Genomic DNA, 19,254 nt, shown 5'->3' with positions numbered 1-19,254 from the left:
TGCATCAATTTTCTCATCTCCCAACCCCTGACGACCACCATTCTACTCTGTTTCTTTTAGTTAGGATTTTTAGATACCACATATAAGTGAAATCATACACTTGTCTCTGTCTGACTTATTTCACTTAGCACAATAACCCTCAAGGTTATTGTCACAAATGGAAGGATGTCCTTTTTATAGATGAGTGACGTGTATGTGAGTGTGTAAGCAACAAAGAAAAGCAAGGAAATAAAGGGCCAGCCATGGCATATTTAGTCCAGGTTCACTGAGTACTAGTTCTGAGACCTTGAACACATCATTAAATTACTCTAGCCTTCGTGTCCTCATTCATAAAACAGAAAAAGCATGACCATTTTATTGTACTGGTATAAGAACGTATTTTCAATAACATATCAGAAAATACCTAGCATACCTGGCAGCCCAATATTATATTTACCCCCTTCTCTCCTCTGCTGTCTTCTCCACCCTTCAACCAAATATCTAAACATTTCCCTCTTTTGATGAAAGTTTTCATGTAAATATAAAAGGAGAAAGAAGAGTAAAATAATTCCCTTTGTATCCACATTTTAGTCAATTGTAAACTCATGGGTAAACGCCACCCTTAACTCAACAACCTGCATCTCCCTTCCACACGTCCCCTTCCCGCCAGATCATGTCAAAGCAAATCCCATTTGCTATATCACATCATTTGTAAAGAATCCAATACGTATCAGTAAATATGTATCTGTTAAAGGAGGGATTTTTATACATAAATACAATAACCATCATCCCTAACAATAAATTAACAGTTCTTGAATATCAACAAATACCTGATAAGTTTTCAGATTTCCCCGATCATGGATCACGTCAGTTTGCTTGCACAAGCTACACTCTAAGCAAGGCTCCATGCATTTTGACTAACAGCCTTTTATGTCTCTTTTAATCTGTAGGGTCCCCTCCTCCATCTTATTTTTTTTATGTAATATTTTGTTGTTGCTGTTGTTACTCAAAATACTCAAGTAGTTTGTCCTTTGAGTTCTCCACAGTCTGGATTCTCTCCCTTGCATCTCTGTGATGTGGTCTGAAATGTTCCTTTGCCCTTTGTAATTTCTGTAAATTAGTAGTTAGGTCTGGATGAAGTTTTGTTGTCGTAGTTTTGTTTTTTTGCAAACCCAGCTTCACAGAGAATGGATGGAGTTTCATCTGGAGTCACATAATGTCTCAAGAAGGCTTCTTTAGTGATGACAGCAGCGCTGATAAATATTCCTTAGATCCATTAATTCGGTAGGAACTGTCAAATGGTGATTGTCTTATTTGATAATCCCACATTTATTCACCTATTAAAATACATTTGTAGAGAGAATTTTACTATCATCAAATAGTGGGTTATCCTAAAGTTCAATTTGTATAACTTGGCCCTCTAACATTCTCTAAAGATTCTTTACTTTTTTGGGGATGAATATATAGGTTTTAAAATATTAGATATAATTCACTGCATTAGAGGAATTGCTCTTATTCATGTTGAAGTTTTCTCACTCTTCCCAGTGGAGACTAGGTTGGGCTCCTGGGCTCCTCTGATCGCTCATGGGGTCCCTGCCTTCTGGCATGACAGGTGCTGTATGCGCACTGTGTACACGGTCTGCTCCAGAAAGGCATCAGCCACTGTTCTGAGGGACTCCAGTTCCTTTCAGTGGGACATCTACTTTAAGACTAGAATCCAGACACTATGTAGACAGCTTGTACTTCATCAATATTTCACTCACTAATTTTAACATCCTCTGCTGACCCTCGCCTGCATCAATTACTATGATGGTTGCCAATTTGAGATTTTCTGATTTCACCAAATTTTCTAATTTTGACGAATAAAATCTATATGTTGGTACTGTACTGTGAGAAAGAGTTTCTCCTTCACCTCCACTTACATATGTATGTAGGTATATGTGTGTATGTATGCATGTATATCAGTATGGATTTATGGATTATAATGTTATTACGTGGACTGTAACACACTATTATCATTGTTTTGTGTGTGTGTGTGTTTTTAAGGTTTTAATGTTCTCAGTAGGAGCTCCTACAATCAGGCTCCTGTGTCCTTTTGACATGCTCCATCATTCTTTAGTTGCAGCTTTACTTTCTGGCACTGAAAGATGTTCCAGACCCAACTTGCACTGTCTCAGCTGCAGCCCTAGATCTGACCTATTCTCCAAAGAGCCTTGTTCCTTTCAGTAGAGAATATTTAGAAAATAGTATCTGGGCTCTAGCTGTGCTCACTGCCAGTAGAGACTGTATTATATTTTTTTCAAATAAAAAATGTTATAATTTCTTAATGATACTTTCAACTCAAACAGGATTATATAATTTTTACTTAGATTCATTGATCTTACATGTAGTTCTTTTCACCTATGCCAAAAAATCTGGTTCTTAAGGACAGTGACATAATTCCTTCTTTGCTATATCCCACAAAGCATATGCAACACTCTCTTTATAATAACATCAACACTACCATTGACAACACAATTATTAAAAGGTTTAAGAATGGACTGCTGTTCTCTCTGTCCTTAAGGTATATCCCACTAGACAACAATCAAATCATTGTGTTTATAATGACGTGGAACAATTCTGTCAGTGTGTCTACGTGAGCAACCTGAAATACAGTTGTGCTCCTTTGTTTCATTGTACTTTCAATTACTGGAAGTTAGTGTTTTAAGACTCAACTTTGTCTTAAAATTAAATAAAATATTTAAATGGCTCCAAAGTCAAGCATTTGAAGTTTCAAGAAGTCAAGTTTCTATTCCTATCCTCTACTCTCTCTATATACCTTCTCTTCTCCCTTAGGTAACTTTAAAAAAATTGTGTGTGTGTGTGTGTGTGTGTGACAGTATGACAGGTTTTGCTTTTGTTGTTTTGACTTGAATATATGCAAATATTTATCTTTATTTTTATTACACTTGCTCATAAATAGTAGCACACTGTAAATATATTTTATTCCTTGCCTCTTGCTTTGAGCAGGATATCCTAGGGACCTCTTTTAGTCTCTATTGTGTGGATGAACTTTAATTTATTTTTCTTTATTGATTTTAGAGGAGGAAGGGGGAGGGAGGGAGATAAAGACATCAATGAGAGAGAACACTGATTGGTCACTTCCTGTATACCCCTCACTGGGGATCGGGCCCACAACCTGGGCATGTGCCCTGACTAGGAATCGAACTGGTGACCTCTCGGTGCATGGGTGGACACTCAACCACTAAGCCACACTAGCTGAGCCTATCCAGTATTCTTTTAATTAACATGAAGTTATTTAGTTTTTTTGTTATTCAAATGTATAGTAACATGCATAGATCTTTTCCTATTTTTGCCAGTGTGTCCTTGGAATAGACTCACAGAAGTAGGATTATTTTACCAAATAATAATTGCACTTAATTTTAGAGATATTAAAATTTTCCCTCCTGCTCTGGTTTGGTAGCTCAGTAGGTTAGAGCATCATCCTGATTTGCCAAGGTTGCGGGTTCAAACTCAGGTCAGGGCACATACAAGAAGGAACCAATGAATGCATAGATAAGTGAACTACAAATCAATCTCTCTCTCTCTCTTCAAATCAATACATTTTTTTAAAAGTTCCCTTCATAGTGTTTGCACCACTTTGCATTCCTACCAGCAAATGTATGAAAATGCCCTTTTCCAACAGACTCACCAACAGTATTGTAACAAACTTGGGGATTGTTGTAAATCTGCTAGGTGAGCAGTGGCGTTTAATTTGCATTTCCTCTATTTTGAACAAGTCTGAGCATCTTTTTATACAGTTAAGAAATATTTTCCTTTTCTTTTTTTTTTCTGTGAACAATGTGATCATATGTTCATTTTAGTGGAATATAGGTCTTTTAGTCCTATTTTTAGAAGTGCTCTATAATGAGGGTTATTGAGCTTTGTCGGATGCAAACTGCAAATATTTTTCCTTGACTGTCATTTTCCAAATTTCATTTTTAAAGAGGTCTTTAAGACAAAACACAGACAACAATCAGTCTTACTTACTGGCTGTCTCCCTTAACATGGGAACTGAACCTGTTATAAATCAAACATATAACCAACATAGCATAAAAAGTGGTTTTATAGATTTTCCTCTACTGCCAAAAATATCATGTAATGCACATGTAGGTCACATGTGAGTCACATGTGGGCAAGAAAGAGATTATGGAACACAGAAGCAAGACAAAAGGATCATAATGATTTCAGTATGTCCTACTGGAGATAAGAAATCCATTCTCCAGCTAGTGACCCAAAAAAACTCCAGATTGTTTGCCTGGGAAGATATTAATAGAAATGGAAAGTGAAGAGCAAAACAAAGTTATCCGTGAAAAAAATCACCTTACTTTGAAGGAGTTAAGACTTCAGCCCTTCATTGGTATACTGGGTGAGGCAGCCGTCATGTGCCTAGAAAATCCTTGGCACGTGATGTCTGCACCAAATTTAAATGTTACACACTCAGCCAGTCTGCAAAAATATAATATAGGTTATCTTTGAGATTCCTAGCTTTTCAGTGAGGCGATTAAACACAGCCCTTAAGAAACTGGGTTTAAATTTGGACTCAAATCTGAGTTCTGCAGTATATTATCTATACCTGTAAATATGTACAACTTACCAAACTCTGGGGGTTCAACTGCCCTGGGTGTAAAATGGAGATAATAAGAGCTTTATCATAGGACTGTTGTGAATGTTAGTGAGAAATATACATAAAGCACTTGGCATGTACCTGTCACACTGTATGCTTGATAAATGCATCTATCATTACCTGCTCGGTTAGCCTTTCCCATGGCCTCGTATACATTCAACTTCCACACTGAAACAGTGAGCATGAACATGTCTAACTTCCTTACTATTGTATTAGAACAGATTAAAGCTCTTAATAAAATAATATAGCTCACAGAAAATACCTTGACGGTGGCAAAAGGCCACCAACTATAGAACAGTAGAATTAGAGAAAACTGTTTTAGTTCTAGATAGTCATTTACTCAACATTTACCAAAGGCTCTGAGCAGGCTTGGTTGGCACTGTGGACAAAGAGTTTCTAATAAAATAGCAATTATTAACCGGCTGGTTACTCTGCACCAGGCAGTGTAATAGGAACCGAGTTGGCATAATCCACGGGGGAGGTAGAGAGCAAGGACTCTGGAGTATAGACGGTCTGGGTTTGAGGTCTAGTTCCTCTGCTCACTATGGGACAAGGAGAACTAATGAAACTAAGCTCCTGTCTTTCCACCTATTACACTGGTGAATAGCAGTACCTAGATCATATACATGGTGGTATTGTTAGGAGTGCAAGCACTGGGGTTAAGTGGCCTGGGCTGTGTTCCAATTCTACTTTCTATTTGCATGACCTCTGGTAAGTTTATTAACCTCTCTGAATCATCGAACTCTGCTGAGTTGTTTAAAAGATAGGCTGACCATCCATAAACTCTTAAATAGTGTAAAATGTACCTTTTACTTAAGCCAGAACGGCACAGAGCCCTGTCCTATACCTAACTATTGAGACTTCTTGTGGAACTATTCGAACCAAGCTTTGCTTTTGCTGAATGACATCTGTCTGGGTTGGTAGAAATTATCCAAAGAACTCCTATGAAAATAATAATCTCATTTACTATAAGAATATATATATATATTTTAATTGAGGTTAAAAATGTAACTTAAACTTGATCATCTTAGCCATTTTTAAGTATTTAGTTCAGTAATGTTAAACACATTCACAATGCTATGCAATCAATCTCTGTGCAAACCAGTGTTGAGAAGACCTCTTTCGTCTTGCAAAACTGAAACCCTATACCCATGAACTCCCACTCCCCCCTCCCCTCAGCCCCTGGCAATGTGCGATTTTACTTTGTCTCTATCAACTTGACTAGACACCTCATATAAGTGGAATCGTACAGTATATATCTTTCTGTCGTTCTCAAGGTTCATCTACGTTGTAGCCTGTGACAGGATTTCCTTCCCTTTTTAAAAGGAAGACTGAAAAATATTGCATTGTATGTATATACTGCACTTAGTTTATTCATCCATAAATGTACACTGCGGTTGCTTCCACCTTTTGGCTACTGTGAATAATGCTCCAATGAACACGGGTGTGCAAGTATCTCTTGGAGATTTTGCTTTCAGTTCTTTTAGATATATACCCAGAAGCAAGGTTGTTGGATCATCATTCTAATTTTATTTTTAATGTTTTTAAGAACTGCGAGACTGTTTTCCATAGTAACTGCACCATTTTATATTCCCACCAACAGTGCACAAAGCAATTTCTCTACATCCACACTGGCGCTTATTATTTTGTTGTTGTTGTTGTTGTTTTGTTTTTGTTTTTTATAGTAATCATCCTGATGGGTATGAGATGGCATCTCACAAGTTTTGATTTACATGTCTCTAATGATTAGTGATGTCGAGCATCTTTCCACTTGCTTGTTGGCCACTTGTATATCATCTTTGGAGAAATGTCTATTCAAGTCCTTTGCCCATTTTTAATCAGGTTATTTGTTTTGTTGTTGACTTGGGGGTTCTTTACATATTATGGATATTAACTCTTATGATATATTTCTCATATTTTAAAAGTTGCCTTTTCACTCTATTATGTTCTTAGGTTTAAAGAAATATAAGAATATTTTTGAGCATATTATTGACACATAATACAGCATATACTTCTTGAGGATAAATGGGAGACATTTTTCTTAGGATTCAGTAGCAGAAATAGCTAGTTTTCCTGTGAACAACTGGCTAGCCAGGATCCTCTGGGTGATGATGACACTAAGTAACAAAAGACTCAATGGTCACTCAACTGAAACACTGATGTCGAACTGCGTTTTGGACATTAGGTTCATAGTTTCCCTCTGCTCTGTAACCTTTGACTGATCTTCCCAAATATTTCTTAAAATTGCTTTATATTTTGAATATGTTAGCAATCTAAACTTATTTTTGAGTGGTAGAGTAGTTGATGTTATTTTTATTAGTTGCTAAGGCCATTATGTTTCACAAAGAAGGAAACTAAAGCTCGGCATCTATAAATAACTTTCTGAAGTCACATAATTATAAATGGTAGGAGCCAAGAGTCAATCCAGGGCATAGCTGTGGATCTCTCCAGAACACCAGGCTTCTTCTTCAAAGAGGGAACAAAAGTCCCAATCATGACACAAGAGTGTCCTTTGTGATGTGGTTGCTGTGTTTCCTGAGAGCTCATAGGAGGTGAGATCACTCTGCAAGAGTGGCCAGGGGAGGCTGGGACTTGAAAGATAGAAGAAGTGTGTGTGTGGAGGGGTGTTGGGAAATGACAATGAACAAAAATGTGAAAATAAATAAAATTGTGACCGAGAAGTACTGAACCTGGCTGCCTCACATGCCCCCTGTTGAGTACGGCAGAGACTCTCATAGAGAACAAGAGTGAAATAGAGCATAACATAGAGATTTCAGTGGAGGCTGCTAATTCTAGTTGAGAAATTTGGACTCAGTTTGGTAGGTGTCAGAGAGTCATGGAAAATTTTTCTGCAAGATTCCGCTTCAGGAAGATTCTTCCAGTAGTGTGTCTTAAGTAGGGTTCCCTAGAACCAGAGGCTGAGAAACTATTTTATTGGGGGCGGGGTCTCTTAAGTAAAACCTATAAGAGAATGAAGGAATCAGGAGAAGACAAGAAGTTAGGCAAAGATGAGGTTGAGCTAAAGTCTACGCTCAGCCTGATCTCCTAAGAAAGCTCTGGGATGTGAACTCAGAGTCATACTTTTCTCCATTGCTGGCTGAGGCCAACCCAGGCATCTCAGGGCAGGGTGGTTCCCACTGGGTTGAAGCAATCCTCAGGGGATGGGTAAGCCAAGCCCATGAGCACCTGACACTCACAGCTGAAGGATGGGTCGCTCTGCCCTGGTAGGCACCAGCCGAGCTCTATTATATGGCATTCTGAAGGAAGCATTAGAATTGTAGAAGTCGAAACATTATATGTAGATATGAAAGATAATACCACCTGAACTTGTATAATGGCTGTGTAGGTAAAATAATGGCTTCCCAAAAATGTCCACATCCCATTCCCCAAACCTGTTAATATGACACATTTAATGACAAAAAGAACTTTGCATAATTAAAGCTAAATATGTTAAAATGGGGAGATTATCTGGATAAGCTGAATGGCTCCAACCTAATCACATGGTTCCATAAAAGTGGAATGCTTTTCCCAGACTGAAGTTAGAGATGAGACATTGCTGGTTTTGAAGATATAGAAAAGGGGCCAGCCACCAAGAACCAGCCTCTAGATGCTAAAAGTCAAAAAAAGGGGGGGGGGGGTGGATTTCCCTAGAACTCTAGGAAGGAATGTAGCCCTATGACACCTTGGTTTTAGCCCAGGAAAACTCATGCAGAATTTCTAACTACAGAACTATAAGATAATAAATTGTCTTGTTTTAATTTGTTACAGCAGTAACAGAAAACTGGTATGAGCAAAGTAGTAGGAAATTGACAGAATTCACAGAAAAGTTTTAAAAGGTTTAAAAGTAGTATCAGTCTCGTTTATATTTTATCTTTCCATTTTAAGTAGAATTATTAATTCTTATCTTTTTAAGAATTCAGAGACTTCTTTTAAAAGTTACAGAAGTCATTTTAATGAAATCATAATCTAGAATGATAATAACATCAGTATTTTATAAAGGTTAAGAAAAAGATATCTTTAGTGAATTCCTCAAATTTTTAATGGAAGGTTAAAATGAAGAATATGTATTTATTTTTATTATTATATTAAAGACACAGGCGTTCGCTCAACACAAACTGTAAATCTTTCTGTTTGACAGATTTTTTAGTACCTGCCTGAGATTCTTTACTTACTGAAGAAAATGCAAAACTGTGAGCTTTGTGGTCACCAGAGGGCGCCATGGGGCAGGCTGTCCCTCTCCAAGGTTGGTTCCCAAGGCAAAGGATGGTGGTTATGACTGGAAGTCTGTATTTCTTGTGTGCTATCAGGTACTCTTGAAAATCAGGTGTGAGAGTGGGAACAATTTTTTTGTACTAACATAACTATTTTTTTCAATAATAGCTTATTTAGTATGACAATCGGTGTCTCCCTCAATAAAAATGAAAAATAATAAACGTGTAATAAATTTCAACTCTTTCTATAAAGTCTTCAAAAATATGAATATTAAATAAGAAAATAAAAATCAGCAATGTGTGTAACTTGGTGGAATGGAAACGCCTTGCTAGTACTTGGAAGAGAGAAGAAGTGAAGGGTAGGATGTGTCCTGAGGACAGGGAACCGAGTCTCCAGGCATCCACTGTGTTATCCAGTGAGGGCAAAGTCTATGTTCAGCTCGAAGAACAATTACTCTGCTCTTATCTCACCAAAAATGGTGTAGACACTAACCCAGCTGCAAGCCAGGGTCCAGAAAAAAGGGAAGGACAAGGAGAGTCACACAAGCTACTTCATGGCTCAGGCACCCAGGGCTGTGCGGGATATAATGGGAGGAGCAAATGAACCTAGAAATGGTGATGATTATATTTTTGTACTTAAAATGAACCTACGATATATCTTTAAGAGCGGGGATAATTACATGTCTGCAAACCGGAAGGAAGGTCATGGTATAAGGAGATCAGTTTTGGCAAAAACAAAACAGACGTACAGAGGAGGACCAGAAAAACAGGATAAAGCCAGACACCCTGTCCGCCACCTGTTGCACTTGCTATTGAACATTGTCATGATCTAGTTCTGCATGGAGTTAATACAGACAGAGATTTAAATAATTTTAATATTTTAGATGGTTTCTTAAAGGGAATTCATATTTAAGAATATATTAATAAATTTTATCTAGTGTATCATGTATATTTTTATTAAAATTCATAAGGTAAATTCTTATTTGGAATATAAAAATGCTAACTATTGTTTTTATAACAATAATATAAGTATTACATTAAAATGCCATGATTGTATGATTCTATGTTGTTACAATACTTTCTACTATTTTCTTTCTATCTGCCACCGAGTCAAATCCAAGACATTTTCTTGTATCTATATTCACCAAATACTGACGGCTATGTCTAGATGCTTCACCCTTTCCCAACTACATATCTCATGTCAGATTTTGTTTCAGCCAAAACAACATATCACAACAGATTGAGCGCAGAAGTAGATATGAAAATTCAGCAGTTTTCAATTAAGCCAGGCATTAAGGAGATTTTTTTTGTTAATCTTCACTTGAGAATATTCTTCCATTAATTCTTTGGTAGAGTAGAAGGGAGGGAGGGGGAGAGAGAGAGAGAGAAATATCGATGTGGGAGAGACACATCAACTAGTTGCTTCCCACACGACCCAGACAAGGGCCAGGAATTTAACCTGCAACCCAGGTATGTGCCCTTGACCGGGAATTGAACCTGAGACCCTTCAGTCCGCAAGCCAATGCTCTAACAGGTAAGCCAAACCGGTCAAGGCTAAAGAGATTTTTTAAACAGTAAAAAATATAACTTTCTCACAAATAGCTTATTTTGGAAAATAAAGTATTTTTTAAAATAAAAGTACTTTTGTTAATGTAATGGTTTTGTCACTGCTATTTTTTAGATAAATACATGCAAACTGTATATTAGTTTTAATTTCTAACATGGTAAATATTAATAGATATAATCTATATAAACTGAAGCGTTTGGGGGGTCCTCTATAATTTTTAAGATTGTAAAGGGGCCCTAAGACCAGAAAAACTTCTATTTTCTAAATGTATAACACTAAATCAGATTTTTCTTATGAGCAACAACGCCTTTAAACATGATTAACAAACAGTTCAGAGTAATCCAAAAAATAACTCTTGATGCTGTCCCAGCCTGCCAAATTTGGTCCCTCCCCCATTTTTCTAATTTTGGTAAATGGCACCATGGTTCACTTCGTTTCTCTCCCCCAAAGTGGGAACCATCACTGACTGCTCTCTTCTGCTGTTCCCAGATCTAATCCAGAGCAAGTCTGTAGATGCTCCTGCTAAAGCATGACCCGAATCCCGTCCCCACTCACCACCATCACAGCTATCACCAGGGCAAGGCATTAGCATATTATCTTGGCATCTTAAAATTATTTTTTTAAAAATACCAAGTAAGATTTACAAAGAGTAGCTATGGAAAAGAACAACTGTCTTTCATACCATCATCATCATAAATACAAGTAGAATCCAAATAGTTTATATAATACATATCATTAGTTTTTATTTTTAATATGTTTGTTCATGTTTATAGTGATTCAGTTTTCTCTGACCAAATCCAAAACCCTTAACTCAAAAGAATAGGTGATATTATATACTTCATTTAATAACTTTCATTCAAAAATCTACGTCTATAACTGAAAGTTTTAAAATATCAGCACCAAACTAATTATATTTGAATATCTTATGTTTCAGAAACTTTTCCATTTAGACAGAGGATTAAAACCTAAATTCTATATGTTCTTTTTGTTAGATGTATAGTTCAACTTACCTTATCGAGTTCATCTGAAATTGCAATACCTGCGATTCAAAAGAGATTTATAAAAATGTTTTAGAAGTGATCTTTAACAACTCAATGTTAAAAACAAAGGTGAAGCTCTATGTGTAAAACTCGTGTATTTTCCATTCAATTTTTTCTTTTTATTGATGCCTCAAAATAATGCGGTACCTCCTTTCTACTCATGAAAACAAATGAGGAATTCAATCAACTCTGACTGCATGAGCTGCTGGCACAATGCAAACGAGTCAACAAAAACAAAACAAGTACCAAACTGGTCGTTCGACGCAGAGCTGATGTGCACAGATAATTACAGGGATGGGATCTTTCTGTTATAAGGACAATCAAGTACAACTTAGCCCATTACAGTTTTGTTCCTGCTTATGAATTGATTTAGACTCTTAGAGTGATAAGGATTAAGGCAGAGTGGTGGTTGGGATCCTTTATTTTAATTCCCTTTGTTTACAGATGAGGACCCAGACTAGAGAGCTCCAGGAATTTGTCCCACAGCTTCTTAAGCCAATGGCTAAATGATGCTTCCTCACAACTCCCCTCTCACGTTCCACACGTTCCTCGCTGTACATGTGTCTGATTTCTGCCTTCACCATTCCTCCAATTGAAGTCAGCAATGTAAAAAGTTTACTCCTTAATTTATCTGCCTGTAATGATAAATGCAGTTAAGCTCCCTCTCTTGAAATGCTGCCCCACCCCCTTTCTATTCTTCTGCTTTGTCTCCTTCACAGGAATCCTGTTCTTTGGAGGAAGGGAGTCCTTTCCTGAAATGCCCAGGGGTCTTTGCTGAGCTGTCGTTCTAGTCAGTTGACAGACACTTCTCTTGGTTATCCAACCCATGCCACTGACATTTTATTTCTCCGTATGGTGATGATGACGAACAAATCTTTATCTCTAGCATAGACGTTCTTCCTGAGCTAGCTGCTGAATTCCTACTGGCATTTCAACCTCGACATGTCAGGCTAAAGACATCACCTTCCCTTCATGTCGCTCCCCCTTTTAGGAATGATGCTGTGCTTAGAGCTGAGCATGGGCCCCGAGGCCAGGCACTGGAGCTGGTGTGGCCAGCCCTCGGGTCTGGGGCATAGGACTGGGGCATAGGACGAGGAAATACGGTTTCGAACCCCAGTAGGGGGTGGGCAAAGAGACAAGGTCAAGTCTAAAGTCTGAAGTCCAAGTGAACAAAGAGAAAATAGGAACAGGATTGACGCTAACGTTCAGCAGACTATCAGGTACAAGATGGAATGAGCTGGGCTGCTGAAGCATCCTGAACACAGTCTCAGTAAATGTGCCTGAGTGAAGACACTCCTCCTGCCGGGGCACAGCATGTCTGTGGGGGCTGCACAGGCTCCTAGGTCCTCTCCCTCAGCACTAACCTGATACGTCAATAATGTACGAAGCACAAAGGTATCGCCCTTCTACATCTCAGGAGACGGCACCATTCTTCCCCTTGTAGGTACAACTGAAAACACAGATGTACCAGAGACTCATTCGTTATAGCAATATTCCATAAAATTATTTTTTGGGGATAAAAATTATTGGTAACTAAGCATTTTATGTATTACTACACTAAAAAAAAAAAGTCTAGCTACCACTATGGGAAGATTCAGTGAACTAAGCTTAACACTTATTCAAGGACTTGCTGTCTTAATTAGCTCCTTCACACAATTCAGGGAGAAAGGGCTTCAGGAAGAAGTAGCATTGCAGGTGACCAGTGCCTGTCCTGAGTGTATGTGCTGGAGAATCCTGATGGGTTTGCAGTGGAGAACCATATAAGACCAGACATCCCAAAGCCTTCGGAACAATTATAGACATTTATAAGGGCCTAACATAAGTACACATTTATGGATATTTGGGTTTTAAATATATATAAAAGTATAAATGGTCACTTGGAATAACTCAGATTTCAAGATAATGTAGGAAATTTCACAGAACACCAAATCATTTATGTCACAGTCTATAATATATTTAAAATAGTTATTCCAGTTCAGAAAAAAAACAAATATATATTCTGCATGTTTATATTTACATTTAATACAACAAAAATGTTTCTTTCTAATATGAATTCAAGCTTCAAACTGAATTTGTTGTTTAAAAATAAGTATTTAAAAGATTTAATCTACTTTAAAAGAGGAATAGAGTAGATACATAAAACGAAATTATCTTTTTCATTCAAAGTCATGATACTTAGAAACCTTGAGTTATATAACCCATGATTTCATTGTCTGAGACACTCTTGATTATTTTTTAACTTTGCACATTAATACCCCTGGCCCCTCAAAAAGAGTTTTATCATTAAATTTTTAGAAAGCTATCAGTTGATCTTTAACTTTTTTTTTACACCTCAGTTTATAAATCCATTATTCATAAAGATAGCAATAACACTGCACCTACCTAGACTGTAGCCAAGAACGAGTAAGTCAAAAGGCCTTTGAATAGTCAAAATCTGTGTCTCACAGAACTTGCCTGTCACTCATGAGCCGGCTCCTTGGATCCCCTGCCCCCTGACCTTCACCCTCAGCTTTAGCAACTATCAAAAGCCGTTGCGCAGAGCCCAGAAACGTTACCAGTGAAAAGTGGAGATGAACAGAAAGGCTGCCATGAAGATACACTAACTCGGGTCCGAGAATAAAACTCAAACTAGATAAATGGGAAAGTTGCCCTGGGGAAGAAATGATGCCTCTTGTTTTGGTTTCAAGTGTTCGGGCAGATATATTTTGTTCAGATACTCGTTATATTTTTTAAACATTTACATATTTTGATAATTTTGCCTAATAAATTATTTAACTAACTCTATTCTATCATACATAGTTCTTTCTGCTCCCTATTATCAATGTCAAGTTACCTAGAGTATTTTTCACTCTTTGTTATTTCAGTTTTAATCAAAGCTTAAATGGACTAAAGGTATTTGAAAGAATTTTTAAAAAATGCTTCACAAGGACACATGAAGCTCCAACAGGAACCGTTTACAATGAGCAGCCGGAAGTCTTCCTGGCGCCTAGCACACATTCACAGCTATTCACTAACTCTTAGAAGCCACCCTACTTTAAGATAGTATTTCTAAAGTATGCAGGAACTCGGGAGCAGGAAATGTGGAAGAGAAAATGCAGTGAGTGGGTTGCTGTGCTCGGTTGTAAGGGAGAAAGGCCCGGATTCGACTGTGGAACCCGGGGCAGGAACACCTGTCTTCCTGAACCGCACTGAGACCTTTAAGGAAATGCTGTCCAATCAGAGCAGCGCACGGGGCTACAAGTCCTTGCAGCAGAGAAGTCCCCTTGCCCCCGCTACCAAGACTTCCATCTTCATTGAAGCTTCACCCTTTATGTATCAACAATACAGATTTTCTTTTCTTGGAAACGCCTTCTTACACACGCTTGTCTCTCTGCCAGGAACAGCCCTCTCCGTGACACGTCTCACTCTCCTGTCTCCTTAGCTTTACCTTTCATCCTTCTAGACTCTATTCTGGTATATCCCCCATCAGGTTGTTCCTAAGTCCCCTTTTGGGGGCTCTTCTATGCCCCCACAACTTTCCTAAGGCACCCTTCACAAGGCCTTTCACAAATATATCCCCAATGAAAGGTAAATTGGGGTCTGGGTGCATGTATTAATCATCTCTGTACTCCCACAAAAAACGTCTGGAGAATAGATAAATGAATGTCAGGATAAATGAACAAATAATTGCCACATTATCTGCTTCGATTTTCACTCATAGGGTGTTATTTTCTAACTCAGCGATTCTCAACCAGTGAGCCGCAAGAAATTCAAAAACATGCACTGCCTGCTATTCAGTCGGGGCACTGACCTCTTCTCCCTCAGACTGTCAACTCTACAACAAATAAAAAATAACAACAGCCAGCACAACAATAACCGTCCAGTGTGATTGAATGAAAATTATACCTACTTATTTGTCAGATCGGCAAAAAATATAATAAAATTTTAGTGATTAGTTTATGTGTTCCATGAGATGAAAAAGGTTGAAAGTCGCTGCTCTAACTTCTCAGGCTGTTTGTCAGATAAGACTTTCTGAGTATGTTTTTGACCGACAAAGAAAGTCAGGTATATTTTTTGTGGCTGAGTGCAGGTTGCTATTGTCAGTCATGGAGCACAAAGATCTGTCCACTATTCTCCCAAGAACTAGACATTTTTCTCTGGTAAAGCCCCAGCCAGTGTTTTCATGTGAACCCTGATCTGCAGACCGATATCTGGGTGGACTGAAGATTCTCATCCGGTCATCACCTTATTTCAACGAAATCTGCCACAAGTACCCAAAACAAAACATTGGGCTCAGAAAGTACCAGAAGCCTGGCAACCCTGGGAGCACATCTCACTGAGCAAAGGGTCATGTGGACCAATGTCATATAATAGAGGACCATGCTCTTTAGCTTTTAGTTAGTTTATTTATTTACCTACTTATTTACCTATTTATTGTTAAGCATAATCCCTTCAATAGATAAGCCCCCATAAAAGCCAAAGATATTAAATCTATAAACATCAAAACACATGTACTCTGAGATCCGAGGTCCCACACTTAAGAGAAGCAGAAGCAGTGAAGAGAGAATAAAGATGGGGTCTCAGAGGTGAGGGGTCAGGAAGAAACAGAATCTTGACTACATTGTGCACTAATCACTGCACCTTGGGCTGGGGAGTCCAGGCTCAGAGGGCCCTGCGTGCATGAAGGTCCAAGTCCAGAGGGGATAAGTGAAAATTAGATCATAGCAGATACGTTTGTCGAGAGAAAAGCATAGAAGCACCAAAAGACAGGCTCCAAATTCAGTCCAGAGGAGGACAACAACACGGAAATCAGCGTGGAGGAAAGTCCTGAGCTGAGGTGAGCGCAGGAGGACTTTGCTTGGGGGAAGTGGAAGCAGTTGAGGGACGCGGAGGGGAGGTTTCAGGGCACGTGGTCAGTGTAAGCAAATGCACGAAAAGAAGAACATCAGTGAAGGTGGACAACACCTGTGTTGCTGGTACACAGACAGCCTGATAAGCATGAGAGGTGATACCAGAGACATGACGAGGGGCCAGGCCATGAAGCACCTTCTAAGAGGTTTTAGGAAGCCACTGAACATTTGTGATGAGTGAGTGTCAGGTTTTCACTTTAGATCCGTCACACTGATGGCAGCGAGGCCTGACTGGCAGAACAAGAGTGTGGCGAGATGATTATTTGTTCCTCAAATCATTTCAATATTTCTCCTGGGCACATGAGCCAGTCTGTATTTCTCGGCCTCCTTACTCTTAGCTGTGGAGTGTGGGCAGCCATAAGGCTTTATGCTTCCACCTCCAGGCATTAGCAACCTCTCCCATGATCCTCTAATCCCTCCTTCTGCTTTGGCAGGACCCTGGGAGTCATGTGCTGAAGATGACAGAATGACAGATGGAAGTAGTCTGCACCACTGGCTAACTCCACAAGCTATTCCATGAGTGAGAAAGCACTTGTATTGTACGAAGCCACAGGATTTTGGCCATGAGACTCCCCTAACATAAGGCTATGGCCATCTAGCCAGATACAAACTCAGTAAGGGCAGGAATTACCCCTGTTTTTCCTGACATGGGGAAGGAATGAAATGGAACATGTTAAATAGAGAAATCAATTATCTTGTCAGTGTCACTGCAAGTGTGAACTAGGAGGTACTATTAGAGCCAGAGAAGAGAATCATACCCAACACATATCTTAGAGGGAAAATGAGCAGGATGTGGTAAGAATTAGTCTTGAACAGTTAAGGGGGAGAGAGGCGTTCAGAAGGGCTCCAGTTTCAGTGGATTGGTAAGTGATGGTGCCACCATCTGAGATAGAGCACGTATAAGAATGGTCACATTTGAATAGGGAGGTATGATCTACTCTAATATAGTAATTTAGCACAGCAGTGAGCTATCCAAGTGGAGATATGTTTTAAGTATTTTGTTTCAAAAGTATATAGAGTCTGAATGGGAAATACAGTTAGTCTTCATCTAACGTCACCGATAGGTTCTGCAACTTTAGGCAAAATGACATATAATAAAACCAATTTACCATAGGCTAATTGATATAAACAAAAGTTTCTATGGCATCTCATCAAGATTTATACCTTATCCTATAGTATGTGAAATGCTTATGTTAACATACTATTATAAGGATTAGGTTCTTTTCATGAGCATGCTATAGTAACAAACTGAAAACTCACTTTATCATTGTTTGCTCCAAAAGTAAATCATAGGTGGCAGAGCAAAACCTCTAACCTAGGCACTTGGGTTACAGAATCATTGCTTTTACCAAAAGTTCAGTATAAGGCACTGTGCAAGGCTCTGAAAGGATTCTAAGAAGAATCTGTCCCAGTTACTATTTTTAAGAAATGTAGAGACATTAAAAACTCATGGAAGCAATATGTATGTGTATTAAGATGACACAAAATTAAGGGCTGCAAAAGAGAAGAGAGAATGAGATACCATTAGGTGTACACCTGACCTTGGTTAACAGAGACATTGTAGAGAGAGGGAGTCAAATAACCATGGGGGGAGGGGAGGTATATCTTCTCCTACTCTCTATAACCAGTCTTCCCATGAATCTGTGTGATATGCGAGATCGATCCTCAGTTCTAATATCATGTCCTTAGAAATCCTCAACTTTTCACATAATTTTAATGAAGATGTTGGAAATAGATTACCAGCAATATTAATGAACGTTTTTACTATAATACTGGTTAGGAATTTCAATTATCGTTAAGTAACTGAACTTACTTCGAGAGAGCTTCTCAAGGGCTTTTCCCAGCTTCTGGCTCTCTTGAAGGATGTGGTTCAATTCATCAAAATCACAGTTTTCTGGTTTAGTTCGCCAGTTCCACTTAGGATGATCTACTGACCTTGGCACTACGTTTAAAAAAAATGATTACTTCATAAGCATGCTACATAGTGGTAAAACTTAACTATTCATCATTATGTGAAAGATTGTATCAAGATCAATGTATAGAATAAAAATTTTCACTTGAAAATGGTTTTCTTGGGAGCAAACAGTGGTAAAGTTATAAAGCTGAGTTTTAAGAAATGTTTTAAATGAACAAGAAAAGGGAAATGTGATGGTGTTTATAGAAAAAAGAAAATTTAGGTACTGATTTAAAACTAATAATTTATATAACTTAAGAAAAACATACAAGTAGATTTTGCCTACGTTTTAGCTACTTAAAATAATCACTAACTTCTTTATCAGCAATTAGTAATATTTCGAAGACATTCTTGCTCCCTTCTAATAAAACAGAGGAGACTGTATTTACCTTAATTTCCCTCCAAATTCCAAATTACCACTAACATTATGTTACAGTAAAGGAATATTTTTGGTCAAAGAATTGGTTAAATAAGGAGATAAGACATTATTAAGCAATAAATAGCATCATAGTTTATTATAAGATGCAGAATGGATTGATGAGAATACTGAAGCTAGAGAATACTGAAACCTAGTCCCTGAAGAGAAAGATGTCCCCCAAACGTGGGCATTTCAGAATATACTAGTTAAGCATTAAAGCATTTATCAAGGAGAACCAATGACAAAATAAGGACACAAAACTTTGTTTTTCATATTAGAAGAATTCACTAAATGTCCAGTATAGTTCAAGGTATAGATAGTATCACTAAATTTTACAACAGTAACAATAAAGAAAAGATCTTAAAGCTTTCAGAGACAAAAATAGAAATCAAATTGTCATCATATTCCTCAATAGTAACACTTCTCCCTAGAAGACACAGGAGAAATTCCTTCAAAATTTCAACTGAAGATTAATTCCAACTTATAATTTTATACCCAACTAAAGGATCAATGAAGATACTTGTAAGGAC

General features: G+C 38.0%; 1 protein-coding gene across 1 annotated transcript in view; it reads right to left on the bottom strand.

Moving 5' to 3' along the window:
• The window catches only part of CUNH8orf34 (chromosome unknown C8orf34 homolog), a 118,573-nt gene that overhangs the window by 18,489 nt on the left and 80,830 nt on the right, over nt 1-19,254 (bottom strand). The window contains 2 exon segments of the mRNA XM_036264227.1: nt 11,434-11,462; nt 18,166-18,294. Coding sequence (XP_036120120.1) covers nt 11,434-11,462; nt 18,166-18,294 — 158 coding nt within the window.

The sequence above is a fragment of the Molossus molossus genome, unplaced genomic scaffold (genome assembly GCF_014108415.1).
Source record: "Molossus molossus isolate mMolMol1 unplaced genomic scaffold, mMolMol1.p scaffold_m16_p_16, whole genome shotgun sequence".
Classification (NCBI taxonomy): Eukaryota; Metazoa; Chordata; class Mammalia; order Chiroptera; family Molossidae; genus Molossus; species Molossus molossus.
The sequence above is the reverse complement of the archived record's forward strand: the minus strand, read 5'-3'. Positions and strand labels throughout refer to the sequence as shown.